The following is a 27,174-nucleotide window of genomic DNA, read 5'->3' on the forward strand; positions in this document are numbered from 1 at the left end:
TAATGAATGCTATATAAGTTCCCTTACGAACATGTCACTTTTTGGTTGTCAAATGATAATTGAATATTATGTCACTTTAACAAATTTCTTTTCAAGCATTGTGTGTCTTGATATCTATTACTAAATTGCGTATCACACTAGTCATCTATTTGCAACGACATTTAAATTTTGAAGACTAACAAATCTAGCTTTGAGTTGTGCAACTATAATGCACATCTATTCACAAACCATGCAATTGTGGATGAGCCTTTTTATGTTGTACATTTTTTTATTTTTGTAATTTTGTCAATAAATATAAAAGAATTGCTAACAAAATATAGCTTTGTTAATAAATATAAAAGAATTGCAATTGACAATTGATATTTCTACTTATTTTGTTAAAATGTTTTGATAGTGCAAATTGTTACTATATATAAATTGTTTTCGTAAAATTCAAAAGCTTTTTATTTTATTTTATGTTACCAAATCACTATCAATGCCCTTATCCTTGCATGCTTTATGGCCTATCGCGGTTTTCCGTTGCACGAAATAAAGTGTGCAACTGCTAGTTTCATAATTTTGTATTCTGAGAACACTTCAACTATCTTAATTCAGCCGATTCAAAATAATATCAGCTTGTCATCTGTACTCTTGTGCACCAACTCGACACTAGCTTGCCAACCAGCGACTGATGCAGCAAATGGATCAAACAGTACTGTGGCCGTAACACGACTTTCTTTATTGGAATTGGGATGGAGGGTAGAAAGACTGGGAACTTATCAACTTTCATGTTAACTTCCACTTGGAAATAAATAAGTACTATTGAGAGACTTCTTTTTGCAGCAGATTCACAGCAATGGAAGAGGCCGAGCCACAAACTTTCCCTGACACATTCATAGCAATTCTGAAAGAACTTCAACTGATTAAAAAAATGCAAGAAAATGTAGCCAATTATAGCGATCCCTCGCCAAACAATGACAACAAAACTAGCCAAGAAATGGACACCCTCCTAACAAATATAGAGGCAGAATTCTATGGCACAACGAGAGAGGCCTTGCCTATATCACCTGGCTTTAGAAGGCGTAGTAGAAAGCAAAACAAAGAAGACATCTCTAGAATAGACGTAGTGAAGGCAGAAGAAGAGGAAATTCTGGAGGAGCTGAAAAAAGAGCAGTGCCGAGGGTTTCTGGAGAGCTTTTGCGCAGTGCTGCCGGATTTTACGCCGAGCGATGCGTTTTTTAGAGAGAGGGCGGATTTAGGGCACAATCTGGAGGTGTGCAAGCGGCTGGCGGGACGAGTGGGGCGGTTTATGAGAGAAAAGGCGGTTGAATTAGAGAGGGAAACTGCAGAGGTTGAACGATTGGAGGAGGAAGTGAGGAGAGAGAGGGAAGTAACGGAGGAGCTAATGAAAGAGGTGGTTGCATTGGACCGGAAGCTGGATATTGTTGTTGCTGCTGCTTCAAAGGGAAGCAAGTAAGTAGGAATGATATATTGCACAAGCAAATAGGTCTGAAATCCTCAGATTTTCTAAATTCAGTCTTTTTGGGAATGAGTGCTAGGAAAATAGCAATGAGTACCTTTAAGGAAGATCATGATTCCTTCGATTCTTGAATCGCTTCCCAAAGCTCCAGACCCATTACATCCCAAAACTTTTGAAAATAGAGGTAGGGAGGCCATTTGGGCCTGGGACTGTAACACCTTCAATTTCAAAAAGAGCTGCCTTAAATCCTTCTATGACATTGTTAGCTACATATGACATCTTTAGCTACATCATTAGAATTTAGAATCATCAACCAAGCTCGGGATATGATCCAAGAAGAGATCATGCTTCTCCTCCCTTCTTTGTCTTCATTTTCCTCCACGAACATGTTTTCCCAATAGGAAACCAAGGAAGCCTTGATAGTGTCAAGATCATCAGAAGTTTGTCCGTCAGCATCTTCCATCTTCGTATTATGATTCTTTGCCTTCTCAATTTTCATGCTAAATAAAAAAGATTGGTTTTACACCTCCTTTGAGTCATTCAATCCTTGATATTTGTCTCCAAAATATTTCTTTAAAACTGTAGACGTCATCAAATTAAACTATGAGATTCCTCTCTTCTTCTCTTAGCCATTGTATTTTCAAGGAGATCCTTTCTTTGTGTTAGTAAATGGTTCTGTCATTTGAAAAATAGTATGACTCGCCCAATGGAAAGTGACAAAATCATTACAATAGTTGGATAGATTGCTTGTAGAATGTAATCTACCTCTGTGTTGAGAGGGACAGCTCTCTTGTATGATATGATTTTGAGATTTTTGGGTGTACTTTTAACCAAAAAGTACCTAAGGACTAGCAAAAACTTAAAACGAAAAAGAAACTCCTAACAACAAATATACAAGTGCTATTAGAGCTTCATAGAATAATTAAGATTCCATTCATTCCACCATGAGAATCAAAGATCATGCATAAGAAACTCAATGATGAAGATATCTCAAACTTAACTTATTCGTTTCAAAGTACCATGAAAGAATATGATTTAAAGAAACTCATTTGAAACTTGACCATTTCTTTCACAAAATTAGGATTTGGGATTTACAAAGGATTGTTATCAACACATAAATACGAAAGGCAAATAACAATAAGTATACAACGTCATGGAACATTTCCAAATTTTTTGTATTTATTTTGCTGAGTTACACAACTCAAAGTCCCTTGTGTCAAAATTTGCGAGAACAAAGAGTCCCTTTACAATGCCACGAATCTAATATTTATAGACCCTTCTTGGATAACTACTTTATAACTAACTTGTAACCATTGAATAACTACTTCTGCATTTCCAAGGAAAAACAAAGGAGGACTTTATTTTTGTTAGAAACTACTCAACTTTCGCTCAGAAAAAGTCCATTTTCTAACCTATGACAAAAATGTGACAAAAGTCACAATTACAAAAGATAGTACTAAAAACCATAACTGGTGACTTTTGCTTTTAACTATAGTAAGGAAAGATATACATTTCAAAACACTCAGAGAATTCAAAATCATTTTTCAGCATTGCTTCTGATGTCTTCTGAAGAGATCTTCTGAGCTGCAGCTTGTCTTTGTTGGAGTGAGGATTTTGCCTTGAAAGTTTCGATAGACTTGAGAGCCTATGCCATAGACTTATTTTTAGGAATAATCAAATTACCCATTCTCAGCTTCCAAGTGGTATGATTTTTTTGAATATCATTCAAATCCCGATAATAGCTGGATAGGTGATTATTACATGCATCCAAACTAACAAAAATGGTTCTTAACCTTTTCATTACATGGACACTGAGAACTTGCTTGTTGATTCTGCATTAATCCTATTTTCAAATCTGCCTTGTATAATTTGATTATTCACATTTTGAAACTCATCTTTCACTGATGCATTTGCGGTAATTTCCGTGAGATCATCCAAAATCTTCATTTTCAGTTGCTCGCAAGTTGCCAATAACTTTTCCTGTTCCATCAAAATCTGACTGATATTTGCAAGTTTCCACTCTATTCTCTTAAACCACATCTTAGATGGATTTTCCTCTGCATTTGCAAAAATCTTCTTGGCAACTAAGATATTTAATATCTATCTTGATCATTTCCTAAAAGTCTTTCAGTATTCCTTGCCAAGCTGATTCTTGTTCTTTTTTGCTTTATAATTCCTTTGCAATTTCTTGTCTCTGAAAATGAGCTTTTTCATGAATAACTTGAGCCTTACCAATGAAATCCAAAGCTTTTGCTTTCATCTAATCTATCCACCTCTCAATCATTTTTCCATAAGATTGATAATTATGTATATTTTCTTTAACTCCTTTTTATAATCTCTTCAGGAACAATGATTACTGAGGTAGAAGCTATCTCTAAGGGCAAAGTAGAAGGATCCACAATAGATTTGTTGTTTAAGCTGATCTTTTGAATGCTTTTCTTTCTCTGTTCTTTGCATCATTTTGACTGCATATACCTAAAAATTATGCATATCCCCATCATGTGTTGAAGGGCCGAGATCCACTTTAGTGATGTCAAAATCACCTCCATTGGCTTCTTGTATGTTTTTCTCTAAAGTGGGTCTAGCAACTTCAACACATAAATTACCTGATGAAGAATCAATTGTCAATCTTGATGTAACTTTGGTCCTTTTTGGCTTCACTATTCTTTGGATTAAATTGACAACTGTATCAAATTTAGGAGCTACCAACTAGATATCTCTCTTTTTCTTTTGCAAGCTCTGTTGCAGCCATGAAGAAGAAGGTGCTTGTAAAGGCTCTTGAATGTCTATGAATGATGAGTCCAATGACATAGGAGCATTAGGGACAAACGGATAAGGAGCTTCATCATGAAGAATATTCCCAACTAGCATCTCAAGAGGAGTAAAGTCATCATGAGGAGGTGATCTGATAATAGCAGAGGCCGAGATAGAAAGAATTTGCTCCTTGCTATTAAGAGATTGTTGAGAAGCTGTATATTCTCTTTCCTCTACAACTTCTTGGATTGGATTCAATGTCTTTTCCTTTGGCTTTGACCTTCTTTTCTTTATCTTTGGATCATTTTCACATGCTCCTGCAAGATTTCCTCTTTTGTTTGGGTTTTCATCATCACCACCACCCCCTTGAGCATTTTGTTGTGAATTCATGGCTGGGGTGGAAATTTGTGGAATAGTGGAAGAAGATGAACCCTCATGACTATCATTTCTCTTTCTTGAAGAGTTGTCTTTACTTTTAGGTTGGGTGGCCGTGGCTTCAATGATTTTCTTCTTAACCCATTCTTCTGTTCTTTTGACAACATAAGCTGTTATCTCATCTAAATTCTTCAACTCTTGATTTGACCAATTAATTGGTGGCAATGGTAGTGTTGTGCTACACACACCCCTCCCCGTCTTTTCTGTCAGGGACCCCCTTCCCTGTGGCCTGCCTACGTGAGAGAGCAAAGTTCAGCATATCTCGACCCCCTTCTAATGCCGAAAATTACACCAATGAATTTTGTCGGAATTCTTGAGAGCTAGGATTTCAGTGGGTCAAGATGGGATAGAGTTCGGTCATTTTTAGAGGCAAAGACTAGAATATCGCTTTCACCTTGCTCTTAATATAATCGAAGATAGCACCGGGGTGGGCGTTTTAACAAAGAGGGGTCGAATTGACATAACATAAGCCAATATTGACTTTTTCTCTTCCACTGCAAAGTTTGCCAAAGGTTATTACCAACCTTGTTCACCTAGTGAAAAACATCGAGCATGGTGTAATGGAAAATATAAAAGTAATAAAACATGGGGCTTAAATGAAACGAAACAAAGGTTTGGCCTTTTTCAATGCAAAAGACCAAAGGCGAAGGTATTTGTTTAAACCTTTAAATTTTAATAAAGCCGATGAAAGCCCCGCAATACTAAATGTTAAGAGATCAAAGCAACTGAAAAAGGCGAAGTTTAGGTGAATAAAATCATCTTGTTATCCCCCCCTCTAAGCTCGAAGATAACTTCGAAAAGGAGATAGTCACCGAAAAGGGCACGATGTCTTAAAGGTTAAAATGCAAAAGAAAAGGAGATCAACATTTTGAAAGGGGGAGGAACAAAGTCGTCATTTTTTTTTATCGCCTCTATCGCCGTAAACAACTCCAGGCACGAGCATTCTTTTTTTAAAAGAAAGTCATTTGTTTGCTAACGCCCTTTTCAAGCCTAATAAAGCACCGAGCCAAGTCTTGGGTGTTTTAAGAATAATAAAAAAAAAAGTTCGGGCTTTTCGAGGCATAAAACAAAATAGTAAAATTGTATCTTTTCTAGCCTCTTAAAAATGCCGAAAATTATACTGAAAAAAACACTTAGGGCATTTTAAAAGGAGAAATTCATGTTTCGTAAAAAAAGACTCCCTCTCTCTTATTCAAAACGCAAACAAGAAGAGGCTTTTACAACATAGAGAGGTGAACTCGTTCAAGAAAGGCAATCACTAGGAGACGTATGAGCGATCTCCACACTTGAAAATGCCTTTCCAAAACCTCAAAGGGCATTTCTAGATCAATAAAGAGAAAATAAGATTTTATTAACACCCATGCATTAATATCAACTCACAACAATGCTAAAGAGTTTTCTTTGTCTTTTCAGGTCCGAGATGCAGGGTGATTGAATGATGGTAAAGGAAGACATCTCAACGGCTTGCAACACTAGTGAAGAACGTGTCCCATTGGGAAGGCGAAACCACCACCACCGGCAACAAAGACCATTTTCTTGGTGAATCTTTTGTACCCACAAGGCTTACGGGCATCCACAATTGTTGCTTGACTACCTACCTATTGTGAGGTATTCACACATCTCTCCATTGCAAATGGGGACCCCCACTTTTTGCTTTCTCGGTTGTGTTAGAGTCTTTGCTATTAGTCTTTGCATTGAAGGGATAGAGTTTCTCACGTATCTAGAGGGTCATCATGTCAGGTTGGCCTCCTGAGTGGAGTGAAGTAAGTCATCAAGCATGTGGCAAGAATGATTTATGGGTGAAGGACTTGAGGATTGAACAAACTGAGCAAAGTCAGGTGAAAGGACTAAGTCAAGAGTCTTTCCTAAGGATGTGTACCTTGCTCCCTCGCTGGAGCGAAATTTGCCCAAGTACCTTGACCTCGTACCTTGCTAAGGACATAGAGTCCCGTACCTTGCAAAGGTCCTAGAGCGATTTTTTTATCAAGGCATGTACCTCACAAATGTCCTAGAGCGAAATTTTGATGTCCTGTCCTTGCTGGGGTCCCAGAACGAAATTTCTTCACCAAGTGATGTACCTTCCAAAGGTCACGGAGTGAATTTCCTCTATAGGTGTTCTTAAGGGTTGAATTGATGATGCTTTCATGTGGAAAGATTTGGGAAACTTAAGGTCAAAACCAACCAAGTGAAAGAAAATTTTGATTAAGGTCATGTACCTTCCTAAGGATCAAGAGCGAATTTTGTTTCATGTCCTTCCAAGGGTCCCAGAGCGAATTTTGTTTCTTGTCTTTCCAAAGGATCCAGAGCGAAATTTTCATGCCCTTGCTAAGGGTCCAGAGTGAATTTGAATATGTGTACCTTGGAGAAGTCTTAGAGTGAGTTTTGTCTAGAATCATGTGCGTACCCTCCAAAGGATAGAGAGCAAATTTTTTTTTAGGTCTTGTCCTTGCCAAGGTTAGAGAGCGAATTTCATCATGTCTCTACCAAGGTCCTAGAGCGAATTATTTCCAATTGATGTACCTCCCGAAGGTCTCGGAGCGAATTTTTCATCCAAGTCTTGTCCTTAGAAAGGACATAGAGCGAATTTTTCATCCAAGTCTTGTGCTTGGAGAGGACATAGAGCGAATTTTTCATCCAAGTCTTGTCCTTGGAGAGGACACATAGCAAATTTTGTTTTTGAGTCCTGTCCTCGCTAAGGACATGGAGCGAACTTTTTTCACCTTTACCGTGTCCTTGCTAAGGACCTAGAGCGAATTTCCTACCTTGACCCTGTACTTGGAGAGGATCCAAAACGAATAGAGCGAATTTCCTACCTTGACCCTGTACTTGGAGAGGATCCAAAACGAATTTTGTTTCTTGTCCTTCCAAAGGTCATAGCGAATTTCCTCTATAGGTATTCTTAAGGGTCGAATTGATGATGCTTTCGTGTGGAGAAATTGGAAAACTTAGGGCTCAAATCAATGAGGTAGAAGAAAGAGGAAAAAATTGAACTAACGGTCAACTCAAAGCCATGTCCTTGGAGAGGTCCTAGAGCGAACTCAAAGTCATGTCCTTGCTAAGGGTCCAGAGCGAATTTGTCCAAGTGAAGATCAACAACGAATTTCACCTTCAAGGTCTTGTCCTTGCCAAGGTCCAAGAGCGATTTTTATCTTCAAGGTCATGTCCATCCAAAGGACATAGAGCGAAATTCTTTGGAAAGGTCCTAAGGCGAATGTTGAATTGATGTCCTTGGAAAGGACATAGAGCGAACTTTTTCACCTTGACCTTGTCCTTCCAAAGGACATAGAGCAAACTTTTTCACCATGACCTTGTCCTTCCAAAGGACATAGAGCGAACTTTTTCACCTTGACCTTGTCCTTCCAAAGGACATAGAGCGAACTTTTCTCACTTTGACCTTGTCCTTCCAAAGGACATAGAGCGAACTTTTTCACCTTGACCTTGTCCTTCCAAAGGACATAGAGCGAACTTTTTCACCTTGACCTTGTCCTTCCAAAGGACATAGAGCGAACTCTTTCACCTTGGCCTTGTCCTTCCAAAGGACATAGAGCGAAATTTCTTACCTTGGACCATGTCCTTCCAAAGGTCATAGAGTGAACTTGTTTCATGTCCTTCCTAAGGTCCTAGAGCGAACTTGTTTCATATCCTTGGAGAGGTCCTAGAGCGAATGTCCTTGGAGAGGACATGGAGCGAATTTCTCCAAATCATGTACTTTGCCTCAAACTTGGAGCGAATTTTCAAGCATGTTCTTCCAAAGGTCATAGAGCGAATTGCATAGTCATGTCCTTACCAAGATCATAGAGCGAAAAATTTCACCAAGGTCATGTCCTTACCAAGGTCATAGAGCGAATTTTTCACCAAGGTCATGTCCTTACCAAGGTCATAGAGTGAATTCATTAAAGACAAACATTTTGGCGCCAAAATTCCATTTAAAATTCCAAATAAGCAAGAGGTGAAGTCAGCTAGCATGAGAAAGGTAATTTGTTGTTTTATTTTTGCTAAATCAAGTCGGCCTTGCACCCCAAAAGACATGACCTTTACCCTAAATGCCTATGAAGGAGAAGTTAGAACATTCATTTTAATCATTAACTCAAACATTTCCGTCTCTCCAAATGCGAATTTGGGAACAGATTTAACAAACTTCTTCAGCTAGGCATCAAATTTTGTCAGCACATAAGCGAATTTCATCAGAATATAGGCTAATTGCTCCACAAGGGCGAAATCAGACTTTGGAGGTGCAGACCCAATGATCAAGGAAGACAGATTTCATCATTAGATAGCCCAAATTTGCCCTAGGACATTAAGTTTACCCTCCAGACAGTGAATTCAGTTATCAAAAGGAGCAATCTCCCCTATAGAAACACATATCAGACCTGCAACATATAGAATAAAAGATCAAGTCAAAATGGGAGTGTGTGAAGGTTATATATCATTTGAGATTGATGCCCATTTGTTTGTTTTGCAAGAGGCAAGGAAAGAAATCAAAAGGATCAGGTTGGAGGAAGATTGAAGTAAGGATCTCAAGGAGAAAATTTCAACACCAAGGACAAGATACAAGGAGGACCTCTTCAAGAAGCTTCATCAACATCAAGAACACCTCAAGTGCATGAAGAAGACTCAAAGTTCTACTAGGTTGAAAAAACTTCAAATATTTAACATCTGCAAGTAGTAGATCAGGATATACAAGCAAGGATAGAAGGAATGACTTGACCATGACAAATACTTCCTATCACTACTATGCAAGTTCAAGAAGATACTTCATCAAACACAAGGGTATTTAGAAAGGAAGACAAGACTCCCATCACATCCTGGTGACATAAGGAGATAAAAGGAATGCAAGGAAGAATCCACTCAACTACCTCAAGGCACTAGAGCATGAAGAAAAGATAACCCACATGATGGAAGGATGTTTTGCAATCTTGAATTCCCTTCGGGAATCCAAGAATCGAAGTCAGTTCAATGAGGAGCTACATTCAACCAGTTGCATCATTCATCAAGTATGTCGAAAACGAAGGAGGATCAACCAAAGTCATCACAAGACCTACATTGAGCATGATTGAAGAAGCCGATAGTTTTAGAAGAGTTAATCAAAGTTTTCTTCTCATCATCATCATCACATTGAGCAACTGAATAATGTTGAGTATCAAGAGATATCTCTCAACTTCCGTTCATTATGATGAATCAAATCAAGTCTAAGAAGTGCAAGATAAAGGTGGAATCCTAGTCATCGTCCTAGTTACTACCTCCACCAATCAGAGAGGTCCACATCAGCGCGTCTAAGTTCAATGAACCAAGCTCACCCATGGATGCACAAACTCCGATGTACCTACCCTTGACATCTATTGGTCCATGCTCATTGGATGTAATTTTCTCATTGGCTAAGGAGAGTTTGTTGTAACAAACCCTAATTAGGGTCTCATTGTAAAATCTTGGCCATTGATGGAGAATCAGTCCTGGTCGTTCATTGTAAATGAGCTCTCTATATAAGGCTCAAGCTCTTCATTTGTAAAGGTTAATAGTTGGAGAATAGTTAATAGTGAGTAGAATAGTGAATAGAATAGCAATTAGAATAGAAGTTAGAGTAGGAAAAGGCAAAGATTGTTGCCAAACCTTGTTGTAAAGAACAATTGATTTCATTGAAGTTATGGTGAATTTGATTTGTTACTTCAACAACTCGGATGGTCTTTGCTTCTCAATTTGATTTTATGTTGATTGGTTTGAGTGGAAGAATTTGTTGAATGTATTCGTGTGAAATCCGTTTTGTCCATACCACTAGCCTCTTACTGATTGTAAGTGTGCCTTTTGTGGTCAACTGGAATGGCATGAGGTTAACTTCGAATCGTTCTACACTCAATGCTTATGCATTAACTTGAATGGTGATCAATTTTTGATGGTATTGATTTGAACATCTTTGAAACATCCTTGGAAGATTGCACTGAGCTTGTGTCAAATTGTTCAAGTTGATGGTGAGACCTCGCTCGGTAGGATTCCATATAGTCATTCATCAATGTTCTTACATTGTGGGCCTTAGAATAGATTCTCTCAACCCTTTATCTTTTCCCATTTTTCAAACTCTAGCTAGTTTAGGATCAAAAGCATCACCATATTGTAACATTAGATGATCTAAGTTCCAGCGAATCAGGCATTCAGGCATTCAAATGTAAGTCTCCTTGTGATTCCAGCATAATCACATCAACCAACATAGCTTAGCCACACGTAGTGACCCTACATTCATGAACCTTTGAGTTTTCTCAAGTGATCTTTAAGCTAATCTTCAGCATTTGAGAGATTTTGTTCAAGAGAGGATAAGATACTCTTGGGTATTTTATTCTGTGTTCGCGTGTGCGAAAAAAAAAACATCAGTTGACCACACTTTGCGTTGCATCCATGGCATAGGAGACTCTTCTTAGAGATATGGCCACTTGTCAATTGATCATGCAGACCTACCTCATCCACCATTAGTCAAGAGGCCGGAAACAAAATGACATAACTCCATGACATCAGACTATTGCTTCTCATTAACACTTAAAAAAGGGAAACCAAAACTCAATAAATCGCTGAATAATACAGTAACACCATCATTTTGAAAATAATAAATGCAACACATTGAAACAAATGATTCATTGCTACTAAAAGTGCTACTCAAGTTTTTAACCAATTCTCCAACCAAATACCTAGTCCGAGATGGAATCATCCTCCATTCTCCTAGTATTCTCCAACCTTCTCTTAAACCTCACCAAGTTCTATCTACCATATGCAGCAGCAATCTATGTTCCACAAGGATTTGACCTTGGCTTTGAGAGGATAAGAGACGTTTCCTAGTCATCTACACATTTTTTCAAAATGCCAAAATGTCCTTAAAACATGTTCTAGAAAAACCACACACTTATGGTTTAGGAAGATGTTGTAGAGTCAATGATTCACTGCTGGTAGAATCTCTTACCACCACATATTTGTCATATGGTCTTGTTGTGACCTTTTCACACATCGCCCCATTGCTAACGGGGACCCCCTCTTTGCTAGCTTCCTGCATCGTTAGGTTAGGGTTTTGGCTGCTTAGTGGGCAATTTTGCGTTTTCCGTGCCCGAGTCTCAGAGTTTTGATCATGCCTAGTGCCGTCTAGGGTTTTTGAAGTGTTAGGATCAAGTTGCAAAAGATGATATTTTTTAATGATCCTAAGTTTTGCTAAGCGTTTGAGCATTTGAACGTTAACGTGTTTTTAAACACGCGCATCAATAATTTTAAAGTGCTAAGATATTCACAAACCTTTTGGAGTTGTTTTCTCGCTCCTAAGGTAATATTTAAGTTGGTTTCGCACTTTATTCCAACATTTTCCTGGCGTTTCGCTCATATTTTTGGAAAATTAGTCTAAGTCCAGTTAAATTTAAAGTCGCTGAGTAATTTTGAGTGGTTAAAATGTTAAAATCCTAAGGGAAATCCATATTCCAAGGGTTAAAGGGTCAAAATCCATGCTAGAGGTGATTTTCCCCTCACATTCCAGACTACCCAACCCATTCCTCCACTCAAAATCCATACTACACATGGGTTTCCCCTAGAATCCATACTGGCCACTAATTTACCCCACTGTTTATACACACCTGGAGCGATTTTCCCCTGGGAATGCTAAAATTTGGCTAAGTGTCAGGATTTATCTAGACACCCATCAAATTTCCCCTGGGAGTGCGGATTGGAGTGCAAGGATAATTCCATGCCTGGGTCGTTTTTCCATCAGGATTTTTGTGACAACTAAGTTAGGATTTTTGTCCGGATTTTTATCCAGACAGGGATCGATTTTCCACTGGGAACATTATTAAGAGTTTTTGAGTCCGGATTTTTGTCCAGACTGAGGTCGAATTTCCACCAGGGAGGTATTTTTTCAAGTTAAGTGATTTTTGAGTGTGGATTTTTGTCTCGAATTTCCCCTGGGGGGTGATTTTTGCAAATTGAGTGCAATTTTGTCTGGATTTTTGTCCAAACTCCTATCGATTTTCCCCTGGAGGGTGATTTATGTGCATTTTGATGATTTTGAGCATGGATTTTTATCCAAGCATGGGTCGAATTTCCCCTATGGGGCAAATTTTGACACTTAAGTGATTTTGAAGGGATTTTTTAATCCCAACCTATAGCGATTTTCCCCTGGAGGCTTTATTTTGGATTTAAATTGCAATATTTTAAATAAAAGCCCCATTTTGATTGTTTTTAAATAATTATTAAATGATTATTTAAAATTTAAAAGCAAATTTAATAACTTGCAATAATTATTAAATGTTTGAATCTTCTAGAAGCAAGTTAGGGTTTCACCAAGCAAGTATTTATAGAAGTGTTTTTTTATCCCACATTGCTTGTGTGGTGAAAGTTGGAGCTGAAAGCAAGTATATGAGAGGAACTTCAACATTATTTTATTATTATTTCTGCCAGGTGTCTCCATGAGAGCGATTTTTTCAAGTTGGGCGAATTTTTTTTAGCAAGGCATTTTTGTGAAGTGTGGGATTGAGGATTTATTTTCCTCCATTTTTTCTAGCTTGCTGATTTATTCCTCTTGGCTGCCATTAAAGACCAGTTTCAGATTTTCGATTTTGCTAAGTTTGGCGATTTTTTCCAAAATTAGCAATTTTTGGTGAAAGTTGGCGAATTTGTGTTTGGAGACCTTGGGCGATTTTTCCTCCACCATTGTTGCTTGCTGTTCAGACCTTCATTTCTGCAGATTGCTGCCATTAACAACAATTTTCAGAATTTTGAAAATTTTGATTTTTTGCTAAGGCAGGCAAATTTTTGTGTTTGGGGTTTTCAATCCCAACTTGGACGATTTTTCTAGATTATTGCCATCCTCCATTATTGCAGATCCGAGCTACCATTGGCATCACTTTTCAGATTTCCATTTTAGCGCTAGACTTGGGAAAATTTCGATTTTGCTTGGAGGCCACATTTTGGTGGATTTTTCATGCATGTTTGTTGGCTGTCATCATTTCTAGCCTGCTGATTCGCTTCAGATCTGAGGTTTGCTTCAGATTTTGACCTCCATTAATGGCTGCCATTAATTTTCAGACTTAAGTTTTTATTGCCCAGCCAATTCTAACTTAAATATTTAGCATTTGGAGACATTTTGTGGAGTTTTTTGTGCACTTTTTAGACCATTTTATCGCTGTTGCAGGTCTGAAACTCCATTGTTAGGTGGTTGTCCTCAGAAATTTCATTTCCAGCCACCTAACCAATTTTGGCGAATTTGCTTGGGGCTGTTTCCTAAGCCTTTTTTCATCATTTTCAGGGATTTAAACCACTTTGCAAGGTGCTGGTAAGTCTGAAGTGTTCGATTTTCAGACTTGTCCTCAGAAAACTAATTTTTACCAGCCATACTTACATTCCAGAAAATGATTGTTTTCATCAATAAAACTGATTTCTATTGATTTTATGCACATTTTGAAGATTACAACATATTTTTAAAGTCTGAATTTTCAGGTTGTCTTCAGAATTTTGACCTCCATTGTTGACTGCGGAAGGTGTCTTCAGACATTCATTGTGTGAAAACACAACCTTTCACACCTTTCCTAAGTCATCATCAATCCGGTATACTCCTTTGCATTCTTTCCTTGCATATTTTCTAAGCGTAAGGAGGTATAAATGAATTTTTATGGAAGGCTTCCATGCCTTAGTGTTGTCACACATTGAACGTAATTGCTAAAATTTACCAAGTGTATGGATTATTTTCCTGACTTCATGCTCTAAACCAGCTAAATCTCTAGAAAGTTAGGAATTTTATTACAAATATTTATTTTTATCCTAGGACTAACTTCCAGTTTCGTACAGGTGTGATGTTGAAGTCAGGATACAAGGAAAGGAAAGAGCTGCTGAAGACGTTGGAGATTGGATTTTATCCAGAGTTCAAGATTTCATCCAGATGGAAGGAGATCACTGATACCAACATGCATTTCCTGGACTTCGACCAGATGCAGCGTCGAATGTTCGGATCCAGAGATCAGGTTCCTTCTCCAGCATATGCGAATATTATGAAGAGTGGCATTTTCCATGCCGCTGGGTTTCCACAATCCATACAGTGCAGTGAGTTGATCCTGGAGTGTGCACGATGTTACGATCCGCTCACAAGAATGATCAAGAGTCCGAAGGGTGTTCTCATTGCCTACCTTGCTGAGGATGCCATTGCTGAGGTATTCGGAATTCCACGCAGTACAGACATGAAGGACGTGACCAATGAAGATTATGCAGACAGATACACGAAGAAGATGGGTGTATGCAAGAGTTTAATTAATAAAGAATGGATGATTGAACCTAGAAATCATCATTCCAAGGCTCCCAAGACACTTATGTGCGTAGATTTTAAGGAGGAATATAGTGATTTGATATTCCTACTCAACAGAGTGATGGGAATGCCGCAGGGAGCAATATTTCATGGATGGATGTTCTACTTCATCCAGGATTGTCTTAAAGGGACACTAGTGAATTGGTCTAAGATCATAAGCGACAATCTTGATTTTCAGTTGAGGAATGTAGAGAGGTCCAAATCATTCGCCATGACTTCTTACCTGGTGTACCTGCTTGCACGGTTTGTTTCATACAGAGGATTAATATGCAAAGGTGAAGTCGGGAATGGGCAAGGACAGTTTAAGAGTTATGAATGCTACCCCCAGTTGAGTATGCACAGAATTGAAGACTATAAAAGAGTGAATGATGCATTCACTATGTACATCACACGGATGCTGCAGGGTGGAATCCACAGAAGATTGTCCAAGGAGGCAACAGAGTTAATAGAGAAATATGGATCGTGGTATATACAGTTTCCCACTTTCACATACCTCAGGATTCATGGGTTTCAATCTGAACCCTACAGGCTTCCTAAGTATCCTACTGACAGAATGATATTGTTGGAAGTGGTAAGACAGCTTCTAGAGTTTGATGTTATCCAGAGAGAGAAGCACAGGACAGGAATGACATTCCCTATTTCAGTTGGGAAGACGACAGAGGTCTGCCAATCCGCCATAGCTGCCAGCACTGCAGGTGAGGAGATTGCATTCTACAGATTTGCTACCTACAAGAAAAGAGAAAGATTTGATCTAGACAAGAAGGTCGAAAGGATCAGAGGAGAGAAGTTCACTCACAAGGTTGACATAGAAGATTATTGGGCTAACTTAATGGATGAACAAGCAGTAAAGAGAAGAATGTGGTCCAGAATGTCAGTGGATTTCATGAGGAAGTGTGGACTTTTCCTCATCCCTGATCAGGTATTAGATGATAGAGATCATACACACCCACATTATGAGAATGAAATGAAGAAGGCAATCCTATTGCCAAATTGGTCAGAGTCAGAGGAGACTGATCTGAATATATTGATGAGAGAAGTCTTGAATTTCTCCCGCACATGGGTAGATATGTAGATGAACAGATTAGTTGACATGGGTGTTCCCTTCACTTATGAGAGGATGAAGACGGAAGAGTCTACTTCCAAGGATAATCAGAGGACTGTCAGTGATGTCAGGATTCATGCAGACGAAGAGAGTCAAGCTCCCAAAAGAAGGAAGAACATGCATGGAGAAGTCAAGGCTAGAGAGAAGAAGATTGAGGATGTGAAGAAGAAACAGAAGACTATCATTCCTTCACCCCCTCCCAGTGTCTCATCAATCGAAGTGATTGAAGTAACAGAACAGAATAAGGAGACTCAGCAGTGTTCCAACACAGTGATACTACCAGAGAATACTCAGGAATTTCATGCCACAGCAACATCTGCACCTCCTAATGAGAATGATGACTAGCCGGGATCCCCTACTGTCCTTTTGGAAGTTAGTTTGGGAAATGATGTATATGATTGGACCAGGAATAATCCTGATGATAAGGATGAAGTTATATCGGCACTGAAGGACCTTGATCAAGAAATATGTCTTGATGATGGTATGGAGATGACCGCTATTCCTGAATGGTTGAGGAAGAGTATGGAAAAAAGTAAACAAATGATAGAAGTACAGCCTATTGAGGATATTGATGACTACCTAGCTAGGAGTGCTAAGAAGAAAGAGCCCAAGAGAGCGGAGATTTTGTCGCACATAGCTAGAGATGAGACAGGAATGCGGATTGCGCAGATTGCTGTTCCTAGAGCAGGCGTGATAGTGGACACTGCTACTCCCATGGATTTCCAGATCACTTCAGTTGCCCTTGGTCATCCATCCGCAGGGCAGGAATTTCAAGAGATTGGTGACAACCTCCAAGCAATCAATGCCAAGTTAGACACAGCGATTGCAGAGAATGAAAGGTACAAAGAAGAAAATATTAGACTCAAAGAGTATATTGCAGGGACAAGGCATGGGGATCCCACCCTTATTTCCCCTATTGCAGTTGACCATGGAATACATTCACACTGCGAGGTAGCGAGAGGTACACACTCAGAGGTGGAAAAGTGGATTGAAAGCACAAGAAGGCAGGCAGATGATTTCCTTGCTCAGTTTGTCCAAGCATATGATAAGACAACAACGCTTGTATTCAGAATCCAGTATTTGGAGGGAGTTTGGGAAGAATTCCGGCCTATCCAAGAGAAGACCATTCCATGCCTCCTGGCATTGAAGAAGGTTCCTAATTCCATTTTGGTCAGCGAGAACATTGTGCACAGTGGAGACATATATAATCTCCATGGCTGGTATTGTGCACTAGCTTTGAAGAAATCAGCTTATGAGAACGCCCAATCGAGTTGTATGGAGATGGAAGGATTAATTCAGGACATTCAGATGAAAATCCTTGCCTCGATTGAGGAATTATTGGGTGTTGATGTTAGTGATGCTAGTGGTTTACACTTAGCCGAATTAAGAGACAAGATAAAATTTATGTATTTTTGCCAGTTGGACCCTTTGCAGAAGAGTCAGATAGATGACTTGGTCTCTTTGTTGATTCATGTTCATAATTCGCAGAAGCTCATACCTGAATGGGAGAACACTTTGAATGCTTGCTCGGATTCATTGGATGTGATTGATTTATAGCAGGATACCTTGCCTAGCATTTCCATGGAGGAGTTAGATTCAATTTTGGCTAGATTCTTGGAGTATGCTAGGAGAGAGAGAGATGCAGGGAGGAATCTTCTAGAAGATTCTCTATATGATGACTAGGTATCTTTCTATTGGGCCATATGTTGGTGGCACCATTTTTGATGTAACCCTAATTAGGGCAATTCTAGGGTTTTGTTGGCATGATCTCGGCCGTTGATCTTAGATCAATCAGGGCCATCCATTTTGTAAGAGACTCTATATATGCCCCTTTGTCTCTCATTTGTAAGAGAGAGTTTTTGTAGAATTGTTGGTATATTTTACAGCTATTTGAATCCTAATCATTGTTCAATTGTTGGTGATTTTGCTCTTCAAGTGTTGTATTTGCATTCATGGTTCTCAATTCCTCCAAGTTAGATTAGAATTTATTTTCATGTATGTTAGATTGAATGGAAGATTTGTTGAGTATATTTGTGTGGAATCCTTAATCCATACCACTAGCCTCTTTCCGCTGGTAAGTGTGCCTTGTGTGGTCAACTGGAGTTTGAGTAAGCATAACTTCAACTATTATGCGTCCGCTGACAAGCATCAACTTGGATGGTGTCTTCGTTTGATGGTAATAGTCTAAAAATCATTAAGTATACCTTAGATGATTGCACTAAGCTTGTGTCAATACCTGATTGTGAGACCTTGCCTGGTTTGATTCCACTAAATCCATTCACCATTTCCTACATTCCTAGGATTAGAATAGATTTCCTGAACCCTATTCTTTTTCCCCCTTTTTTTAGTAAGAAGTAAATCCAGAGCCTTATTGATAAATCTTAAGTTATCAGCACACCTATTTCACATCATTCATGATAATCCAAGCATTTGCGTAAGTCCCCAAAGTGAAACACAGCAATTCACATCAACCATTGAACTTACCCACTCGTCAAGACCTGACATGTAGAAACCTTGGAATCACATTAGTTGATCTCATCCTTAGCATCTGAGGTGATTTTGTTCAAGAGAGGGTAAATTACTTTGGTAATTTATTCTGTATTGTTATGTGCATAAAAAACACATCAACAGGTCCCAAGAAACCCTCATACTTTGCCCAAAAAAGTGTCATACAGATCACACCTTAAACTTCTTCACAAGTTGTATGGACTAGAGAATGTTTACATAGTTTGTTATTTTCATACAGTGAGAAGATTTGCAAGTAAAAACAATGCTGAAATTTAAAGATTTTTCCTAACACTTGCAAACAAAATCTCTCTTACAGATTTCCTCCAATCATAGTTGAACTACTCGAACTTGGCAAAAACTAACCAAACCCAAAAAATATGACTCGGCAACACAAAAAAATGCTTAAATTTCATTGGTAACACTTTTTTTTTTGCAAATTCAATGAGCAGATCTATCGAATGAGTCCATAAATGAGTACGTAAAAGAAACAAGCTGAGTCTAGGTATATTTGATTGATTTGAATGCAAACTGGGTACAAAATGGCATCCTCCCATGGAATGCTGATGGCTGATAGTCTGAAACAAAATGAAAATAGAGAACTATTTTTTTAAAACTAAAAGTAAATACTACATGAAAACATTTCACATCTTCCTCTTCCTTGCTCTAGTGAAAACTAGGGGAGAGGTAGAACTAGAGGGTCTAGTCCTAGGAGTTTGCTGTGGCTCCTCCGCCTCACTTGGCAGGACAAGTTGTGGCTTGACCTCCATCCTAGATGTAAATGTTGGTGGCAATAAGTCCTTCTCAACCTCATCAATGTCATCCAATTCTTGCCTCTCCAAATCATATATGTCATCCTCGGTAAACAATGGAGGCTTCTCATCCCGCCCTGTCCAATCATTGTAAGGATCTATCTCATCCAAATCAAATGGAGCACCTGATATTTCTTGTACCTTTCTTGTGTACAACCGAGGATTGTATTGCACAAATACAAGGTCATTAAGGCATTTCTGAGCTAATTTATTCCTCTTCTTCATGTGGGTGCCCTCAAACAAGATTCAATTTTGCGCACAATTGGATGCACTACAAGGTTGGCATAAGAGGCATAGGGAAAATCTTTGGAGATTTGGCGTATTTCCACCCCAATTTGTCCACCGAGACTACACAAAATAAAATATTGAGGAGTTAGAAAGCAAAGTCAAATCATATTTCATCAAATTGTCAATGGTTGTAAACTTGTAAATTTAAAATTTGTAACTTGTAAGATGCATGTGAAAGACTCCAAATTTTATACCCAGTGTTTAAGTGGTTCTTCCTCTCTTAGCTATCTCTGAAGAAAAGAGAATACCTCTTGCTTCCCTATAACATTGCAATTCATTGACAATGAAGTCTCTAACCTCAACCTGGGGTGTCATCCTCTGAATGCATGCAGTGAGGCCCTCCATAACCTCTCCATTGGGATCTGATTAGAAAAAACCGGGGTTGACGAACTACCCTGCTGCATGGATGGGTTGGTGGAGTTGATTGTTCCATCTCCTATCAGTAGTATCCCATATGGGATAAAATTTGAAGCGGCCCCCCTTATAATATTTGATAGACTCCTTGCCCCTATTTATGGCCTCATAAAGGTACCCCATTGGGGTTTGATTCCCATCTACCAAGTGAACTCTAACCAAGGGCTCCAACACCTACAAATTTAAAAATACAAAGAGATTAAAGCTACAAATTTATAATGAAAGACTTAAATTAAAAAAAATTAAATATTCAATTTGAATTTAAATTTGAAGTTTTGTGTTGATGTAATAGCATTGGTCGATATCCTTCAGGGCTGACATAGACAACTAAATTGTCTAAGTGGCCTATCGGCCTTGGACAATTCCATATACCGATTGAACAATTAAAAATGACAAGTGAACAAATACGATTTGCTTAATATAATTATTTCATAATGTGTCTGTTAAGGATGTAGCCTCATTCGAATTGAAGCAAGCAATATATTATATATATATGTATATATATGTATATATATATACATATATATATTTATTATTTCAATTAAAATCATATACATATTGAATGAAAATAACATTAACATATTATCATTGTATTATCCGATGACTTTCAAGTCATGTTCGATCTTACTACTACCGAATTGTTATTGTTAAGCACGATAGTATCGAGCACGATAGATGATTTGGCACATAACTAATGACGGTTGACAATATATGGTGAAGTGCTATGGATACGTAGGGTCATGACCCTACGTGGCATAAAGCCACGTAGGGGTCATGCCTCTACGTAGACATAACCCTTCACCGATATATATATGCCAATGATATCGGTGCTTGCTGATAATGAAATCAATAACCGTGGCAATTACATTATACAACAAGCAGTCGATAAGTAATATATTCATCAGTTATTATTTGTCAGAATTGAATACATATCAGCAATCACTTTGAAAATCTGTTCTTACCATATAGCATTATACTTATTGTATTCTCAGATCAAATCTGAGATTATCCTTACGAAAGAATATCTGAAGGCTGTGATAAAATTTGAAAGAAACTATCAGATATACATTGAAATAAAAGACTATTGTTTTTTTCTATCACTAATCTATATTCCTTAACATGGTATCAAAGCCAAGTTGGTAGAGAAATAAATAAAAGATAGTGACATTTTTTAAATTAAAATTCAGACTTGCATTCCGAATCAAAGGAAGAACAATCATGGTGAACAGTGTTAGAGTGGAGGATAGACTCGAAGGTGCATCCAACTTTGTCTCATGGAAAATTCGAATAATAGCAATTCTTCAAGAACTTGAATTGGATGCATATATATAAGAAGACACAAAGATGCCCAAAGACGAACCAAAGAAAACAACCTGGAAAAGACACAACAAGGCTAAGAAAATAATAATTGATGCTGTTAAAGATCACATTCTTCCAACCATATCAAAACTAACTACAACTTATGATATGTTCAAGACCATCCAAAATACATATGAAATAGATAATGCAAGTAGATTGCTTACTTTAAAACAACAATTAATGCATATCAACATGAACAAAGGAGAAACAATCACATCCTATTTCATGAGGATTTCAGAGTTGAAAGACCAATTGTCAATAGCACTTAAGGGATTACGATCCAGTTGGGAATCCTTTGTTCAAGGCATTAGTGCTCGACCTACACTACTGAAATTCGATCAACTCAAGAACGATTGTACTCAAGAAGAATCTCGACTAATTACAAAAGGGATGGGTCCAAACAAAGAGGGAGAAATTCAAGCACTACATGCTAACACAAGCAACAAAGGGAAGAAAAAGAAGTTCAAACGGAAGAGAGGAAATAACAATCAAAATCACAAAAACAGAGACTTCTCCAAGATTCAATGCTATAGGTGTGATAAATTTGAACACACTCACAGGTTCTGCCCAGAAAGAAAGAAAGCCCAAGCAACCATAGCTGAAGTCAAGGAAGTAGAGAATCCTCTATTCTTCTTAGCCTTATCAAGCGAGCTAAATTCAACCAAAAATATGTTGATAATCGATAGCGGAGCATCACGACACATAACCGGATTTAGAGATCAATTTGAAACCTTTGAAGGGCACTCAACTGAAGAAGTTACAATTGGAGACAATTCTACCTATCCAGTGAAAGAAATTGGGACCTGCTCAATTCAATTGAAAGATGTTCTTTTTGTACCGGGTATCAAAAGAAATTTGGTCTCTATTTCAGGACTAGCTGATCAAGGATATCGCGTCACCTTCCATGAAGATAAAGTTCTACTTTGGCCTAAAAATTCTAACATAAAGAATGCTATTCCTATAGGATCTAGAGATGGTAGTTTATATAAACTATGTAATGCTAAAAAATATGCACTAAATCACGAAGTATCAAATTCTAATGAAATTTGGCATAGAAGATTAGGACATCTTCGGTTTAGTGCCCTACCTTCTATAGGAACGATCACCATAGGTTTACCTAATCTAAAATCGGATCATGTTGGAACTTGCAAAGGATGTGCTCTAGGGAAGAACTCAAAAGGGTCCTTTCCTTCAAGTGAACACAAATCAAAAGTTGTACTAGAACTTGTCCACATTGACTTGTGTGGTCCAATGTCATTACCATCACTAGGGGGATTTTTGTATTACGTGATATTTGTTGATGACTACTCTAGGAAAACTTGGATCTATTTCCTAAAACTTAAAGAATCAAATGAAGTGTTATTGAAATTCAAAGAATTTAAAGCCTTAGTGGAAAATCAAACTTGGAAGAAAATAAAGACTCTAAGATCAGATAATGGGGGTGAATATATCTCTGAAAATTTTAAAGAATTCTGCATTTCTGTTGGGATTAAGAGGGAGTGTACAGTACCTTATAATCCTCAACAGAATGGAGTCGCAGAAAGGAAAAACAGAACCATCATCGAAGCCGCTAAAGCCATGATGCATGATCAAAATCTACATATCTCATTCTAGGCTGAAGCCTCAAATACAACTCTGTACATTCAAAACAGATGCTCTCATTCAATCTTAGAGAATATAAAACCTGAAGAAGCCTTTACAGGGAATAAACCAGATTTAAGCCATCTAAGAATCTTTGGTTGTCACGTGTATATTCATGTTCCTAAAGAAAAGAGGACCAAACTAGAACCCTCCGGGAAGAAAGGCATATTTGTTGGCTACAGTGAAACCACTAAAGGATACAAAGTCTATATTCCAGGACGAAGATCTATTGAAATCAGTAGAGATGTCAAATTTGAAGAAGATGCTGCTTATAAACTCTCTCTAAGTGTAGAAGATGATCAAATCACAGAATCAGATGAAAATCTTACAACTGAGAATCAGAGGGAGAATAGCATAGAAGATCATGAACCTCAATCATCTAATTTTGAGAATGCTGAAAATCCTAACAACAAGAAAAGACCACTATGGGCAAGAAAGATGATTGAAGAAAATAATGTGGAACCTGATGAAATCTTTAGAGAGAATAAGAAAACAAGAAGTCAATCATGCTATGTTGCACTCATGACCGAGCTTACGAAATCTGAACCATCAAATGTTGAAGATGCTTTAACATGTCAAGCTTGGAAAGATGCAATGATTGAGGAGTACCAATCTATCTTAAAAAATGATGTCTGGGACATTGTACCTAGACCAAAAGACAAATCGGTTGTCTCTTCAAAGTGGTTATTCAAAATCAAATATGCACCAGATGGTAGTATTGAAAAACACAAAGCCAGATTCGTTGCCAGGGGGTTTTCTCAAAAGGCTGGAATTGATTACGAAGAGACATTTGCTCCAGTTGCCCGATATACTTCTGTAAGAACCATTATTGCCATTGCAGCGTCTAAAGGGTGGAAGATACATCAAATGGACGTAAAGACCGCATTTTTGAATGGTGTTATTGAGGAAGAAGTATATATAGAACAACCTGAAGGCTTTGCTACACATGATAGAAACTTCTATGTGTGTAAACTGAAAAAAAGCTCTCTACGGTTTTAAGCAAGCTCCCAGGGCATGGTATGAAAGGATAGATAGTTATCTTGCCAAGCTAGGATATTCCAAAAATGAAGCAGATCCTAACATATACTTCAAAATATCGGATGGTGACATGTTAATACTTGTTCTCTATGTTGATGACTTGTTGATAACAGGAGAAGATCATCTTATTGCAAAATGCAAACAAGATCTTGTGGCTGAATTTGATATGAAGGATCTAGGTCTTCTGCACTATTTTCTGGGTCTAGAAGTATGGCAAAAAGAGAATTATATTTTCCTAAATCAAGGAAAATACACCACTAATATCTTGACCAAATTTGGTATGATGGATTGTAAACCTCTATCCACTCCAATGGAAATAAATCTTCATAAGCTTAAAAGTGAAGCAGTAGATTCAAAACCTACAGATCCTACATACTATAGACAAATTGTTGGATCTCTTATGTACTTGGTAAACACTCGCCCTGATATTTGTTATGCTACTAATGTGTTAAGTCATTTCATGTGCAAACCTAAGAATATTCACCTAATGGCTGCTAAGCATATTCTGAGATACTTGCATGGTACTATTGGACTTGCCCTGAAGTATGAAAATGTTGAGATACAACTCCAAGGGTATTCTGATTCCGACTGGGCAGGCAGTTCCATTGCTCGTAAAAGTACTACGGGGTGTTGTTTCAGTCTTGGATCAGCTATGATATCCTGGTTTAGCAGGAAACTGTCAGCAGTTGCTCAGAGTTCCACTGAAGCCGAATATATGGCTGCCTCCATGGGAGCTCGTGAAGCAGTGTGGTTAAGGAAATTGCTAGTTGGACTATTTGGGAAGCCCCTGAACCCCACAGTAATTCACTGTGATAATCAAAGCTGCATCAAACTTTCTGTAAATCCAGTTTTTCATAATCGATCCAAGCATATAGAAATTCCTTACCATTACATAAGAGATATGGTAGACAGAGATGTTATCAAATTGGTCTACATCAGCATTGAAGAGAAAAGTGCCGACATATTCACTAAACCTTTTGCAAAGTTGAAAGTGGAGTACTTTAGAGGTAAACTTGGTATGACTAAATTGTGATTGAAATTTCTGATATTAAATCTCAGTCATATGTAATTTGATATATTCATGAATATTTTGGATGCAATGTTGCAATTGTGTGTTATGTCATGAAAGGTGACGATCTTTCATGTGATGTATGTGTAAGATCGCTATTGTAAGGTGACGACCTCAACAATAGCCTGATGTGTTATCAAGATTGAGTACATTAAGTTGCTGTCCCGGAATGTGCCGGAAATCTTGATACTAAATTTGTTATGTTTGAGTTATTGATTTGTTGTCATTAAGTGCTGTCCCGAAATGTGTCAGAGATTATGATAACAATCATATCATGATTGACTTCATTAATCTGCTGTCCCGAAATGTGCCGGATGTCATGATACTAAAATAATTGCTCCTATGATAATGACACCAATTAATATGTTGAAGAACATAATACTTGTGATAATGACAATCTTATAGTTGTTACTAGGATCAAGGTTGTTATCTGATAGACTTCATGTAGTTGTTGTCCCAGAGTGCTGGAGATCAGATAATCCATATCTCCCTGAGATATGAAGTATTTCACTGGTAAGCATTACTGAGTGAATGTATATGCTCATGGCAAATGAATATATATCTAGAATGTTGTTCGTTAAACATAATTATGAAATTCAATCCTCTTTTGCTAAGAGGGAGTGTTAAGGATGTAGCCTCATTCGGATTGAAGCAAGCAATATATTATGAGTAAAATAATACATATATATATGTATATTTATTATTTCAATTAAAATCATATACATATTGAATGAAAATAACATTAACATATTATCATTGTATTATCCGATGACTTTCAAGTTTCAAGTCATGTTCGATATTACTACTACCGAATTGTTATTGTTAAGCACGATAGTATCGAGCACAATAGATGATTCGGCACATAACTAATGATGGTTGACAGTATATGGTGAAGTGCTATGGATACGTAGGGTCATGACCCAACGTGGCATAAAGTCATGTAGGGGTCATGCCTCTACGTAGACATAACCCTTCATCGATATATATATGCCAATGATATCAGTGCTTGCTGATAATGAAATCAATAACCGTGGCAATTACATTATACAGCAAGCAGTTGATAAGTAATATATTCATTAGTTATTATTTGTCAGAATCGAATACATATCAGCAATCACTTTGAAAATCTGTTCTTACCATATAGCATTATTCTTATTGTATTCTCAAATCAAATCTGAGATTATCCTTACGAAAGAATAACTGAAGACTGATAAAATCTGAAAGTAAATATCAGATATACATTGAAATAAAAGACTATTGTTTTTCTATCACTAATCTATATTCCTTAACAATGTCGACTTCATATTTGTAAATTAAATAACTAATTACCTAACCCGCCACCTTGGTAATAAAACGTGTTAAGGCGTGTTGATTATAATCATTAATGAAGAGACATGTTGCCTAATAAAGAAGCCGACTCTTGGATGGACGTGTTGGTTGAATGCACTAATAATCGGGTATATATCTGGATTGTATTCCTCCCTCAAAGGGCATCGAATCAACAATCATCCTTCAGCAGTTCAAACTATAAGCAAATCGTGTTCATTCATTGAATACAACAAGCAGATCAAAGATTACATCCTTCAGCATATCGTGTTCATCTTTAGCAGTCCGATTTCTTCTTCACAGATCATATTCATAAGGGAGATTGAACTCATACTATATTTCGTTGGAGGTTTGGGCTGCATTAACTATGATCTAGAGTGTATCAATCTGAACATAAAGCTTCAAAGTGTGAAGCATTTGTAAATACCTTAATAAATATAATAAGGAACTTTGTTGCTGGGTTTTTCACCTTCAAGAGGAAGGTTTTCCCAGGGTATATTCCGTGCAATTGTGTTTGAATTACTGTCTATCTAATCTGATCACATAACTTAACATTTTGAAGTTACCTTCACAATCTTTGTAGCTCTTTGTGCAAAAGGGTTGTCGAAGACTATGCATGCAACCCTCTCTTTTAGGATTCTTTGAATAAGCTGAGCCTAT

The 27,174-nt window shown here is 37.7% G+C and overlaps 1 protein-coding gene across 2 annotated transcripts in view; it reads left to right on the forward strand.

The window, feature by feature from the left end:
- Nucleotides 1–499: 499 nt before the first annotated feature.
- Nucleotides 500–27,174, forward strand: part of LOC131031359 (uncharacterized) — a 131,872-nt gene continuing 105,197 nt past the window's right edge. Inside the window, exon 1 of one of the 2 annotated variants that reach the window (XM_057962455.2) lies at nucleotides 500–1,452. In XM_057962455.2, coding sequence (XP_057818438.2) covers nucleotides 836–1,452 — 617 coding nt within the window. In that variant the 5' untranslated portion in view covers nucleotides 500–835. The remainder of the gene's footprint in view (nucleotides 1,453–27,174) is intronic. The other variant, XM_059214116.1, reaches the window with a different exon arrangement.

The sequence above is a fragment of the Cryptomeria japonica genome, chromosome 11, assembly GCF_030272615.1.
Source record: "Cryptomeria japonica chromosome 11, Sugi_1.0, whole genome shotgun sequence".
Classification (NCBI taxonomy): domain Eukaryota; kingdom Viridiplantae; phylum Streptophyta; class Pinopsida; order Cupressales; family Cupressaceae; genus Cryptomeria; species Cryptomeria japonica.